The sequence below is a fragment of the Cydia fagiglandana genome, chromosome 7, assembly GCF_963556715.1.
Source record: "Cydia fagiglandana chromosome 7, ilCydFagi1.1, whole genome shotgun sequence".
NCBI classification, from domain to species: Eukaryota; Metazoa; Arthropoda; class Insecta; order Lepidoptera; family Tortricidae; genus Cydia; species Cydia fagiglandana.
The window spans coordinates 15319764-15334540 of NC_085938.1; the positions used below are offsets into that span (position 1 = coordinate 15319764).

General features: G+C 38.2%; 3 protein-coding genes across 5 annotated transcripts in view; 2 read left to right on the plus strand and 1 right to left on the minus strand.

The window, feature by feature from the left end:
- Positions 1-14777, plus strand: part of LOC134665995 (carboxypeptidase E-like) — a 219715-nt gene that overhangs the window by 84437 nt on the left and 120501 nt on the right. The gene's annotated exons all lie outside the window — the stretch shown is intronic.
- Positions 1-14777, plus strand: part of LOC134666232 (synapsin) — a 122091-nt gene that overhangs the window by 24166 nt on the left and 83148 nt on the right. Inside the window, exons 7-10 of the mRNA XM_063523383.1 lie at positions 2875-3035; positions 5867-5952; positions 6711-6837; positions 8954-9058. Of these exons, the coding sequence (XP_063379453.1) occupies positions 2875-3035; positions 5867-5952; positions 6711-6837; positions 8954-9058 (479 nt within the window). The remainder of the gene's footprint in view (positions 1-2874; positions 3036-5866; positions 5953-6710; positions 6838-8953; positions 9059-14777) is intronic.
- Positions 10186-14777, minus strand: part of LOC134666008 (tissue inhibitor of metalloproteinase) — a 58101-nt gene continuing 53509 nt past the window's right edge. For all 3 annotated transcript variants that reach the window (XM_063523086.1, XM_063523085.1, XM_063523087.1), the window contains 3 exons: positions 14611-14732; positions 12148-12272; positions 10186-10302 (listed from right to left, as the gene is read on the minus strand). In XM_063523086.1, coding sequence (XP_063379156.1) covers positions 10245-10302; positions 12148-12272; positions 14611-14732 — 305 coding nt within the window. In that variant the 3' untranslated portion in view covers positions 10186-10244. The remainder of the gene's footprint in view (positions 10303-12147; positions 12273-14610; positions 14733-14777) is intronic.

A 14777-nucleotide genomic window follows, 5' to 3' on the forward strand; every position in this document is an offset into this window, starting at 1 on the left:
AATTATTTCTGGGTACCTACGTAACAATTAATTTAGGTACCTACTACGGTGTAAACATTTTGGTACAAGAGACTAAATAAAGCTCTTTAATGAGATTTCCTCCGGTTTATAAACAAAGAACTCGGGGCTTTAGTAAGATTGAATATTTATTAATCAGAATTAAATATGCCGATTGTTCGTCGTTTCTGTTTGTTACAATTTGATCAAAATAACTTGACCTTGGTTTAATTATATTGTATTCAGGTACTCGCTTCTTGCGGCCCGATTCGAACTTTAAGATACGTCAATTAATAGATCTAGAAACGATATGGATTAGATATGTCAGTGTCAATTGTGACGTTTCTTCAATCAAAAACGTCACCTTTGACACTGACACATCTAATCCATATCGTTTCTAGATCTATTAATTGACGTATCTTATATAATTGAATCGGGCAGTTAATTACACACTATAATCTATGTACTTAAAAACTACTCAAGATTTTCGCGCTAAACTGGAAAATATTTAGACGTCTACAGTTACATAATCTAAAACACATAAATAAGATGTTACTGTTTTATCGCAACCGAACAGACTCGCAAATCCTAAGAAATCCTTTCCATAATACATTTTAACATAATAGTTGCCGGCTCCATAACAGTTCCAATTTAGTTTCGCCCAGCTGGCTCCGCTTAATCAATGTTTCGTAAATAATAATCCATTTCTAAATACTTCCAAACCGGGTGTAAGCTGCGAACCTAACTATATTGTAATACAGTGTAATGATAAACGATCGTCCCTTCAACGCCCTCGGCGTATACAGAGGATGTATTAAATAGGGTAATTATTTCTTGTTATTTTTAATCAACTAAATGAACATTTATTTATAAATTATAAAGGCAGGCTTTGTATTATACTTTTCTGACAAAAAATATGTGAATAATAAGAGTCTTTGTTTAGGCACACGATAGAGTATTTGAGCTTATTTTCGCTGGTGTTACATTTACGCGTGTATTGTTAAGTCGTAGTCGTAACCCCCTTATTCATAAACAAATACGTCCGATTAAGTTAAATTATGTTTTATCCCTTTCCAAGTCAAAATGACAGATAAAGACATACGATTCGTAACTAATTTAGGCCAGTAACGTGAAAACCAGTTTAACTTTTAGTAGCCAGATTCTACCTTCGGCGTTTTTAGCTAAATCCCTTAAGCAATTAAGTATTATTTTCAGCAAAAGGTCGTGTTTCCTTCCATTCACTTGACAACTAAAACAAATGATACGAACAAACCTTTTGATCAAAACATCGTAACTACGTAACCTCAGAGGGCCTACGTTCGAAGTGTTGCCTCCCTGTCACACTTAAGTACGAATTTACAAGTGCGACAGAGAGGCAAGACGGTAGACCCCTCTGGGAAGGAAACAAATCGGAAATGCCGTTGAGATATTTCTATCCGGCCAAAGAGGCATTAAAAGAGAACAGCTAAACTAACCAAAAGCCATTTAAAATAAATCATATTTTTCGTATTTTCTTGCTTTTATTAAGAAGAGCTAAATAAATAATACAAAATAAATAAAAGAGCTAAGCAAAATAAGTAGTCTAACACATATTGAACTTGTACATATTTAAACGTTTTCAGGAAGTCAAAGCAAATACACGTGCACTGTTTGTGAAATAGACATCCAATTTACTATTCATGAATTTAAAATTGCATTTGAGCGGGATAACAAGTGTTGTTTGTACAGGAATAATCTAGTTCAGATTAGTTCTCTACACATGTATATTGTGTGAAAGCGTGCTCTTGATTGTGTTTATGATTTTTGGTTCTGAGCCTAAATCAGGGGTGCGAAACTCCTGACTTCGGTCAAACTGGGCTCCGCTCGGCTCAGCATTGCTCCGAACAATTATTAGGGTTGGCACCACTTGACTTCCTTTTGCTTGAACGACCACAGATAAGATAATCACTTGATTTTTGCCAACCTGAATAGCCGAAAGGCCATATATTAGAAAGAGACAGCATGATTCGACCCTGAGCTGTCAAACTTCGTTTTTGTAGGAAGTTTCCTTTCTGTACGGTAGTACTATTAATTATTCTGAGCCTAAATTGGCGAAATGATGGGCCTTTATTCAGTTAGTACTTCTGTAATAAATAATTTTTATAGACTATTAATTTGTTAGAGTAAGTAAAGTAGGTACCTACGAAGTTTCATACATTTTTAACATTTAAGTAGGAACCAAAATAAATGCATTGTAACTGTTTATACTTTATACGGCACGTAATAGACTATACACGACAACCTTACAAATGCATTTTAACTCAGTTAATGCCAAAGACCATTGCGAATAAGTATGTCGAATAATGCGTAGAAAACCTATAAATGATTATGATTACGATTATATTTTAGCAATAACGACAGTACGAAAGCTCTTTTTTAACCGACTTCAAAAAAAGAAGGAGGTTATCAATTCGACCGTGTTATTTTTATATTTTTGTATGTAACATACCTATATGTATGGCACCGACTTCAAATGTTTCAGTTGCTTAGGGCATATAAAACGGGATAATATATTATTTTACGTTTTTAAAGTCAGTTTTACCTTTTTTTTAAGATGAATTATTTATTTAATAAAATTTTTAAAACATAATAAAAACACTAAAGGCCTATGTACACCGGCTTGCGTGTGGGTGACGTGCGTGCGCTAAAATGTTGGAGCCGCACACGCACACGTCACGCAAGCGGTGTGCCGTTTCTCATAAGAATCTGTATACTACAACACCGCACGCGCACGTACATGTCACGCATACGCATCCGGTGTGCACAGGCCTTTAAACTTATAAATAAAAATACGACTTAGGACAACTTTTTTTTAAAGATTATTTTCGTTTTGTGCAGGCAGCGTAACATCGGTGACGTCAGTGGGCCGTGGGTACAACCGCGACCGCTGTGTGACGCTTTTGGTCGTCGACGACCAGAACACAGACTGGTCGAAGTACTTCCGCGGCAAGCGGCTGCCCGGGGAGTGGGACATCCGCGTCGAGCAGGCTGAGTTCAGGGTAACTAACTATCCTCTTATACAGTATGTATTGAACGAAATTGCGACCGCGACCGCTGTGTGACGCTGTTGGTCGTCGACGACCAGAACACCGACTGGTCGAAGTACATCCGCGGCAAGCGGCTGCCCGGGGAGTGGGACATCCGCGTCGAGCAGGCCGAGTTCAGGGTAACTAACTATCCTCTTATACAGTATGTATTGAACGAAATTGCGACCGCGACCGCTGTGTGACGCTGTTGGTCGTCGACGACCAGAACACCGACTGGTCGAAGTACATCCGCGGCAAGCGGCTGCCCGGGGAGTGGGACATCCGCGTCGAGCAGGCCGAGTTCAGGGTAACTAACTATCCTCTTATACAGTATGTACTGAACGAAAAGCAATTACTGTAACCCGTTCCTACTGAGCAACTTTTACTATGGGACCAACCCCGAAACCGCGGAAAAAAATAGGATGTTTCATACATTTTGCTGCTTAAAATTGAAATTGCCTATGGCTCTCGTCGACGACCAGAACACCGACTGGTCCAAGTACTTCCGCGGCAAGCGGCTACCCGGCGAGTGGGACATCCGCGTCGAGCAGGCTGAGTTCAGGGGCCAAATTCGACATGTGAAACTGTCAGATTTCGCATCCACGTCAAATCAACAGTTGATGTTATTGCATACTGAGTGTTGATTCCATCAACGGTGGATAATATCATTTGGTACAACCAAAACTCAACTTTAAACTAAGGGTGGTTCAGTTTGGTTTGCTTGTCACCCTAACTGTGGATTGTTAATGTCAAATTTTGACATTGTACGTATTCGAGAACTTATGATTTTTCGCATATCAACGGGAGAACACGATACGTCAAACGTCGCTTGTCGAATAGGGGTCCAGGGTAACTAACTATCCTCTTATACAGTATGTAACTGAACTAAAAGAAATCACCCAAACCCGTTAATGTTTAGGTCATACTGAGCAACTTTTACTATGGGATTATAGGAGGTGTTTCGAAACAATTATATTCCAAAACTATTTAATTATGGAACGTAAGCGAAACAGAAAATTATAGAGAGGGTTTAATGCGACGACGCTTTCCATCGCGACTACAAAATGGAATGGAATTATTCATTCGGATTAACCACCGTGTGCACATAGAGTGAACTAGTGTTTTATATGTACAGCTAAATCAAATATATTATGTATAGAGTTCGCGACTTGCGTCTCGCTTTTTCCTGCCGTATTCGAACTTCAAGATATTCACAAGAGACGACACGTACTAGATCCATTCTAGATACGTTATAGTTTAGATATCAACTAGTTCTCTTTTGCAGCGCAATTCGGGCAACCAATGTCACTTTTACGTTAGATAGAGTAAGATATCTATTAGATGTGAATTGGATCTCTAAGTCATATCCTGTGGAAATCGTTCAAGAGTATCTCCAAAATCGCGGAAATATCAAATTTGACAGGTTCGATCTTAAACATATCGTTATCGTACTTTGGTGATGTCTAAAAAATATCTAATAAATGTCTATTTCAAAATCCGAATCGGGCGGCGGGCCCCTCATCATTTGGTTGCCTGCAAGCGGAAGCGAGCCTTATATAAGAAACACTCGATTGTAATTTTATAGGAACAGAAGTTTATTTATTATAAACTTAGTTCCTTAGTTAGTTTAGGTGGGTTTCTGCTGTTATGTATGGTAAATATTTCACTATTGCATGCATTTTTAGTTTTATACCTACCTATATTTTATAATAATTAAATATAATGCTTTGGTATGCTTCGTGAGTATTCTGGAAATTGATTATGAACCTAAATACATGTCTAGCAGTTCTTGTATTATAATATAACATTCCTATACGAATGAATAAAGTTACAATATTGGTAAGATTGACGATGGCAATTAATTTGATGGAAATCAAATTGTGTCGACTCATTACGTGATAACCATCTCGTATTACGCTACGTCTTACGTAGGCGAACAACGCGCGAACGCGGCGCGGCGCGGCGCGGCGAAATCAATCCTTTGATGCCCATAGAAGTGTCCTACGTAAGCGATCTCGTTGCGAACGCGGTGCGGCGCGATTTGCACGCGAATGTCAGGCGGCGCGGCGCGGCGCGGCGCGGCGGCGGCCGCTTTCGCCGCGCCGCGTTCGCGCGTTGTTCGCCTACGTAAGACGTAGCGTTAGAGTTATTAAGGTAATTTATGAGCTGCCATTCAAAGTCCTACACGGAATTAATGGCATTACAACTTATTTCCTATAGTCGACGACAAATATTTGTAAGTATAAGTTCATCTTTTAGCAAAGGAATAAGTACGATGCAAAAATATAAAAAGATAATTTGAAAATAAAATAATGTATGACAATTGTATGCACGATTTCATTGAACCCACACAGGGTATTGTTTCAGTAAAATTGTGCATTTTTTTAAATAGTTTATGTTTGTAAAATAGTTCTAATCAGCTCTATCAATCTCAAACATGTACCTATGTGAAGGCTTACGAACATTTGGTATTTATGTATTAAGGTAAACGTACTAGTGCTCGACGCGGTCCCAGTACATGTCATCTTGAAACTTAAGTCATTGTCAATAGAGGTGACAGCAAGGTGTCATTTATTGGGCATTAGCATGTCGAGCACTAGTACGTTTCCTTATAGTATTTTTATTAGTTATCACTCAAGTATTATTTGTCAAACAATACGTTACGGCAATCTAACAATTGTGTAACGACCAGTCTAGGAATACATAACATATATTATGTTAAAATATAACATAATGGTAAAATAAATCGTTACAAAACGAGTAGGGATATTTTTCTGTTATAAATATGCAATCTCATTCGGCAGGAGCTGTCGGTGACAGCTAATTCCGACGGGGCCAACGTGTCGATGGCTGTGTATCGCGGCGGCACCAAAGTTACGCGATGCTTCAAGTAAGTTTTTATAAATACACACTAGAACATACCTACTACCTACTTCATAATAGACTTTAGTTAAGATTATTGAATTCCTTGGTCTATACAGGGTGTGGCCTGTAACACGAGCAAATAATTAAAACATAGATTGTACTCCTCAAACGGTGACACTTTTGTTCAAGAACTTTTAAAAATTATGAAGTATTTAGATTTCCTATTTTTCATACAAAATAAATATTATCTTTAATGGACGCCATCGCCACGCCATATCATTGTGATTGACGTTGCTTGTCACGCTTTACTTAAACATAACAAAATTCGCAATACATTGCGTCTTAGAATAAACTTAAAAGTGTATTAAAAAAAAACAAAAGTTATTTTTAAAAGTCGCTGAACAAACGTTTGTCAGATATGAGGAGTACAGCCTACAGTTTAATTTTTTGCTCATATTACAGGCCACACCCGGTATTATAATGGATATAAGGTACCTACTTACCTAAGTTTCGGTATAATTTTTTGACAGTAACGATTCTGAACCAAGTGTTGGAATTCAGTGGGGCGGATGTGTGGGTGGGATGATTTACACATAGTATAAACTTACAATAAAAAGTAACCTAATTAAATAAATTCAATCAAGCAAAATCACAATTCACTATTTGTAAATGGTGTTTATGCTAGTTGTGTGTAACCTGTTTTTCTGGCAAGCGTCCTTTTTTGGCATTTGTAATGCCTAGGTATGCGTAATTGGGAACTAATATTTTTTTTGTCCGTAACAGACCGGAGTTTGTGTTGGTGAGGCAAAACGTGAGAGACGCAGGCGCCGACAACCGCGCTTTGCTGCTAGGACTCAAGTTCGGAGGAGTGCCCGCCATCAACAGCCTTAACTCCATCTACCACTTCCAGGTAAGGGCCAGGGGGCCTACCGCGATAATCGAAAATCTAAATTTAGTTATCTGCCTAATACTATTACGCACTTTTACGCATTCGAGTGATAGAGAGGCAAAGTAACGTAATTTCAATTTCCTATTTTCGCGATAAACCCTTAGCATCCACTGATTAATAAATATATAGTTAGTATACAGTGTATATGGTGTATTGGACAAAAATAATGAATTTTATTGTAAGCGTAATGACTGTGGAATATGAAATAGATTGTTCCAGTTTTCAAAGTGTCGTGCGCCAACAATAATACAGGGATATTATTGTTGTCGACACTTTGAAAACTAGAACAGTTGCAGGCGTTTAATAGGTAGGTATACGGCAACCTCTTACTAGCAGACAGAAGTTTTGCATCTATACATACATACATACTGTATATTCCACCGACGTATTTTTTTATATAATGATATACCGTGTATGGCCTGTAACATGAGCAAAAAATTTAACTGTAGGCTGTACTCCTCATACTGACCAACATTTGTTCAGCGACTTTTAAAAATAACTTGTGGTTTGATTTTTTAATACACTTTAAAGTTTATTCTAAGACGCAATGTTTTGCGAATTTTGTTATGTTTATGTTTAAGGCGTGACAAGCAACGTCAATCACAATGATATGGCGAGGCGATGGCGTCCATTGAAGACAATATTTATTTTGTATGAAAAATAGGGAGTCTAAATACTTCATAATTTTAAAAAGTTGTTGAATAAAAGTGTCACCGTTTGAGGAATACAATCTATGTTTTAATTATTTGCTCGTGTTACAGGCCACACCCGGTATATCGCAATATTTTTCTAATGACCAATTGCGTGGACTTTTTTAGGCTTCAAGTTTTGGTAGAACGAAAATAATTCGAACTACGGCTTGTCTAAGAAAGATCAGATAGAGCTGTAATAAAATGCAACCTTCTGCCGTAGAATGCAGGAAATATTTATATAACGAACGCTCCGAAGTTTCTGTACGGAAATTCTGAGTCGGACTTCATTTTATTGTGACTTTTATTGAAGTTATAAATAGAATTCGTGTACACAATATGATTCTGCGGATAAATAATTCTAATAATCCTTAAGTATTCTAAACTCAAAAGTCTGGTATTTAGGTTACCGTTGTATTACGGGGTTGTATGCCCACTCGGTGTACTCGTAAGCTTTTATCCGTGGAACCATAGATGTAAGTATTGTAAGTAAATTGAGGTAGATATGGTACCAGGCGCACGATCGTGAGCCATTAAATATAGGTTCCGGAACCTATATTTAGTTAGTCGTATGGGTGACGCCAACCTGTCAAGTTGTCAAAATCGTTGGATCAAATTTTAGTTTTGTCAACTATGAACGTCACACGTCTACATAAATAAAAGGTCATTGCGTGGAACGCTCCGCCCGAACGTTATACAGGTATACTTATACCTGTACCTACACCTATTTAACTTTTAATTGACTAATAGGTATATTAGTTGGGAACTTACGTTAATACGTTGTCGTCCTCCTGTTTCACGACTCTATTTGTGTTAAAACGGTAAACTATTGATAATTAAGGACATTTTTGCATTGTTGCACTTTATGTACTTACTTAAATGGATTTTAAAAGCAACTTTCTATAGTTGAATTCTACTTGAAAGCCCAATTTAATTAATAATGTAATATTGCAAAGTGTTATTCTAGAAGACGTGTAAAGTCTAAGATTAAATCGAGCTCTCAAGTTTGACAGGCGAACTAGCGCTATACGGTGGACCAAAATTACCGTAAAATGTACTGAGCTATTTTGTGTCTTCTTCTTCTTTGTCGTCACACTCTTGTCAGAGTGGTCGTGGTCGTCATATATCGGGGCCGGTGGCAAGCTTCGCAATCCGTCGCCATTCCTCCCGTACTGTAGCCCTTCTTGTACATTCATGGAGTGGTTCATTGAATGTTCTTTTGAATAGGTTTGACCAATGCATTTGTGACCTACCGCACCTTTGTGGCTTCGACTTTTGCACTACAAGTCGTTCCACAGATGTATCGTCTCAACGTGTAATACACAACACGAGCTTTTTAGCGTGTGGAGTTCTTTTGTGTATGGTGCCTAAAACCGTGTTGTCAACAGGACCGTCCATGGGTATTCGGGCACCTGCTGCAGCTTCAGCGGCGCCTGGGCCGCGAGAACTTTCCCCTCATCGAGCAGACCTACTACCACAACCACACCGACATGGTAAGTCAGCTTACACCTTATACTTAAAAAAGGGTTGTCCACAGAATGATCCAGCGCTTTGCCAAATCCAAATTAAATTTTAATTTTAATCTCTAGCCAGTCACACGTCAAAACTTGCCAAGATAAATGCAATTTGGATATATGGAAATAGGCCTTTTTATATCCCTCTGGGCGGCTAGAGGCAGAAAACTATACTGACCTTCAATTACGAATCAAATGATTTTTGTTACGCCTTGTGCGCTTTAAGTACACGACAGACGAATGTCGTTTTGTGATACCTTTTTATATTGGTACTTAGCTGTTTTTATCTTTAAATTCTTTACTCGCAGTCGTGAGGAAACCGGACTAATCCCAATAAGACCTAGTTTACCCTCAGGGATGTAAGGTCAGATGGATGTCGCTTTTGTAAAAACCAGTGCCTACGCCAATTCTTGGGATTAGTTATCAAGCGGAACCCAGCCTGGGTCCTGGGCCATGGGCCGTTGCAAAATGCCGGGACAACGCGAGGAAGATGATGATGATGATTCGTGCCCGAGTTGTGCGGGTTATGTTATTTTGCTATTAAAAACTTCTCAGGCGCTTTATTTTTGAAATAAAAATACAACATTTTTTTTTAAATTCTTTATTTAAAACCTAACAATATCACTATGAATTGTTAATTTACAATCATTAGCTTAGAAATAAATAATCTTTAAAAATAGCCTTACTTACACCTATACTAATTCTCGTTTTGTAATACAAAACAACTGAGGCGTTTTACTCAAAGCGAAAGAATAAGACGGATTAAAGGAATTCACAAGTGCGAGTACCTACTTAAGTTTTCTTTCACAATTTCTATGACGTAATCTCTTCAGCTATTAAAAAAACATATCTTATATTAAAATACTCTCTAAGGTTTAATATTAGAAACTATTGACTCTTCCCAAAAGTTTAGGGGGATATGTTTAAATTGAACTGATTTAATTCCTTCATGTAACGGCATGCGGGTCGACTCTTATAAGGTAGGTACAAATTAGTCAAAATGCTTTTAACTCGTTTAAGTAGCTGCTTTTAGGTAGGTATAGAAAATATTAGTCGGTAATTAAATAGTCTTATCTTACAGTAGGCAACAATATAGAAGTTTAACATTTGTTTTCCATGACTTGTTTTAACGGTAGGCGCTAACATTACTTGACATACGATCGAATCAAGTCATGGTGCCGTTAAAATGTTGCTTCTGAAGGCATCTCGTGAGAGCCGGGGCCCTGAAACGAAAAGAAATAGGATATTGATTGACGATCAGACTGAAAACATCATACTTTACGACCGGGCCGATATAATTCGATATGAATTATGGAACATGTCTTTGAAGTAGAGATGGACCGAATACGAATATTCGGCCAAATGTTCGGTTCAGATCTTACCGAACCGAATATTCGGCCGAATTATTCGGTTCATCTGTATCATTCCGTCTATAAACGCATCAATTACATTACTAGCTTAATATGAATTGCTTCCTAAGTTCCTACATAATTCCCTAGAAACAAACTGGACAAAAGGCAATGGACACGCAAAAAAAGTTTATACTGAGGGGGTTTAAACTAATCAAAACATCCTAGTATTTAATTCAAAATTTCTTATTGTTTTGTGTTTTAAGGACATTGAGAAAACGTAACCTGATGGAAGAGAGTACTTGAAATGTTCTGTAGGAGTACATTTTTACTTTATTGCAACAAGACATAGTAAAAAACATATTCGGCACTTTTTACTGAATAATTCGGCCGAATAATAAACATTGGAAAATGTGCCGAATAGTTCAGTTCAGTTCAGTTCAGTTTATTTATTCAAGAACAATTTACATCGTGTTTGAATATTCAATATACATATATACAATTATGATTAACCTAGTGAACAAAACAAAAACGCATGCAAAACATACATGATTATTCAATAAATAAATTCTATTATGACATTAAACGTTTCAACAAACAACCACAGCAAATTCATAATAAAGTAAGAAAATAAATAAATAATAATCAATACCGAATGTCGAATACCGGATAATTACCGAATATCCGGCCCATCTCTACTTTGGGAGTTTAGGCGAGTAATATTATTAAAACATGTGGTCCGGAGGCTCGCAGATGTTTTTTTCTCTTCGTGACACACTATGTTTTTGGTGTATAAAGCGTGACATTTGGCAAAAATCCGTGAAGAGAATTTCGTGACGTGATAAAATCAGCATTAAATATTCATGGAGATATATTATGCAGCGTGTCCGACACGGGGAAAGTAAAGCCTGCTGATTTATACCTTCCAAGGGAATATTTGTGTAGGTTACTCGAACATTAGTTTGTCCTTTACCTAAATACTTACCCCCCTTATTCATAAAACTTTACAGGCCTGATTTAATTAAATTATGTTTTATCCCTTTTGTAAAAATGCATGATTCAAGGTATTGGATTGATTTTGATATTCTCAGCAGTAGGTATTGCACAAAATTGTGGGGTCACGATGGTTTGAATGAGGCCAGACTAAGTTGTCTGAGTTTATAGTTTGTTGCAAATAGTTGTATTGAATCCTGAGCTATAGAAGTCACCAAAAGATGGTGTAAAGCCTAAGACTCAAAAGTCGGTTCACTCAGATGTGAAGAAATTAAAATTTTTGCGTCTTGGACGAGTTCCAAGAACTAATAGGTACTTAGGGTCGGTTGCACCAAACCGTTTGTCACCGTTTTAGCGTTCGCTAAATTTTGTTGTATAGAAAGTTTTATAGTTCTCTGCTGCTTGACGTTGATCAGTCTGTTGTGCAGCTGGCCCTTAGGCTCAGTTGCACCAAACACATTTAACAGACTGATTAACGTTAATCAGCAGTGAAGTATCAAACTTCCCATACAATAAAATTTAGCGAACGCTAAAACGGTGAGAGGCAGTTTAGTGCAACCGACCCTTAGGCCCACTTGTACCATCCGACTAACCCGGGGTTAAGCGGTTTAACAGCCAACCCATGCAGTGTCAAATTGTACTGGTAACCATGGTAACTCCAGGTTTAACCGGTTAACCCCGGGTTAGTGGGATGGTGCAAGTGGGCCTTAGTCGTGTTTAAATTACCTGGTCCAATGGCACTGCTGGTGGCGGTTGTGGAGACAGATGCCGTGTCGTTCGAAGCATTCGTCGTTGCGCATAAAGCAAGTGTTGGGAGAGCCTGAGCCCCATGCCCTGCCGTTTGCCTTCACCTGGAACATCACACAAACATAATTATAGGAATGTATTACATAACTGCCTCGTCGTCGATCGGCGTACGCCTGGGTCACAACGGAAGAACAGGCTTTGCCAGCTACATGCTGAGTTGTGACCCTTTTATGGCATTTTGCACTAAACGTTATACATGTTTTTGTCATCTGTGTTGGTTTGTCATAAATAAATGTTTTTCTATTTCGATATTTAATACAACTAATGTATGTACAGCGTAACAATGTACATCTCGCGCCTGTATTTCCTTATCTGGAGAGATCATTATTTTCTTGTCCCCGTAACACTTAGTTCGTAACATATAAATGTACCTAAGTACCTAATCAATATGATGCTCCTCTCTTCTGGCATTACAATACAACTATGTAGCAGAAGCAAAAGTAACTAAGCGGGCTACGTGATAAAAATATCTAACTACAAGTTTATGGTTCTAATTTTAAAGAGTCGCCCAACATTCGATCTTGTGTTGGACTTGGACATAAACCAATCATGTAGCTCGTGAGGAATGCATCCAATTAACAATTAAATTAGGTATTTTTACTGTAACTAATGCGCTGATTGGCATTTTGTCATGGAACCGTCCATAAAATAATCATCGTATGAAATTGAATCTCGGAGCACCACCTGCCGTAATCATGAAAGCATTTTAAGATCTTATTGCGCCTTAATATCATTATCATTAGTACATTACGATACCAGTGCGAAAAGTAGGAAATTCGCACCGAGTAGCGATAAATTGAAACACGACCGAACTACCGAAGGGAGTATTTCAAATCGATACGAGTTGCGAATTACCTATTCGCACGAGTATTGTACAACGTTTTACAGTACATATCTATATGGTCCTTTAAATTTTTGACATAGGCACGTATTATCCTTAATCCCGCCCTAGGGCGTTAAAGTAGCACCATATGTACTGTAAAAACAGTATAATAACACCAGCATGACAAGAGATTTATTAACTTTTTTGTTTTCAAGGTTTCAAAACAACTTTTTTCAGGCGAACAGCCGACCTTTACTTACTCGTACCTGTCCGAGTGATTTATTTAGAGGAAAAAGAGACTTTCGGGCGATTTCTAACTTTCCCTTTTGTGCCATAAAATCTTATTACCCTCTTCCAAAATATAACTGTGCCGAACCGGAAATTTACTTTTAGAAGTACCTAAATATAAAACTGGGTGACCTTGAAAGTCTCAAATCTTAATCTAAATAATTAAGAAGTATAATTATTCTTACTAGGTATGTTCTTCTCGATTACCTACCTATTTATGCACATACAAATTAAATATTTGGGAGACCGAGCTTTGCTCGGAAAACATATAAAAACTCAAAAATGAGCGTTTTTCTAGAGATAAGATCGATTTTTCGCCCCCGAAAACCCCTATATAGCAAATTTCATCGATATCGTTAGAACCATTTCCGAGATCCCCAAAATATATATATAAATAAACAAGAATTGCTCGTTTAAAGGTACCTATTAAGATAAGCAAAAGAGTGTTAGTGATCAAGCCATTCAAGCCCCGTTGGTAGCTGTTTATTAGTCAGTGCAGAGGCAGGCGTGTCTCACTCCGCGATTTCGTCACTTTGCTACAGGTAGCCAAAAGTACATCCGTTCGGCCCCAATTTTGGGGTTTGCCATAAGCCGCGCGTGGCGCTGTCGCCACCTAGCGGCCATATCTGTGCTGATCGTAACAGACGCGTTTTGTTAGAGAGTGAGTCTTCTGTACTTAGTACTATTATTTATTCTGTGGCAGAGGTCATTAAGTCAAACTAACCACCGCGTTGCGCGACAGCTGCGTCCTCCCGCAAATTTATGGTTGACATGGTAGAGCTTTGTAATTTAGTCAGATTGAGTTGGTGAATTAATTAAACGGAGGTTTTTGTGAGGGACTACAGTATCGAGCTCTTCAAAAAACCGGTCAAGTGCGAGTCAGAGTCGCGTTCCAAGGGTTCCGTACAGTATTCAATTTTTAACAATGTATTTTTTTATGTGGAACGTCAATGAAATGTCTTTAAAAAGCCCGTAAAGGGGTCGGATCAAAAATTTAACAGTAATTAAGGCCGAAACACGCTTGACTGCATATTTCTAATAGGTTCTCCTGACTTCTATAGGTAAAGAACTATTTTGTGTATTATTTTCAAAATGTTATACCCAGTAGTTTCGGAGATAAAGAGGGGATTCGTCTGACAGACAGACAGACAGACGCACGAGTGATCCTATAAAGGTTCCGTTTTATTCTTTGAAGGTATGGAACCCTAAAAAGGAGTGTACAAGGTTTTAAAAGGGCCGGCAAAGCGTTAGTACAGCCAACTGCGACTCACTTTGCACGTGCACCCCTGCTTGTAGAGCTGACGGAACCCTTTCCGCTGCCGCGGGGTCACCTCGCGCCACTTGTTCACATACTCGCACAGGTTGACGTGCGCCTGGAGGTGGGTCACGTGACCTGGAATTGACAACAATGGTTTAAGTTCGTTTAAGGTGACAGTCT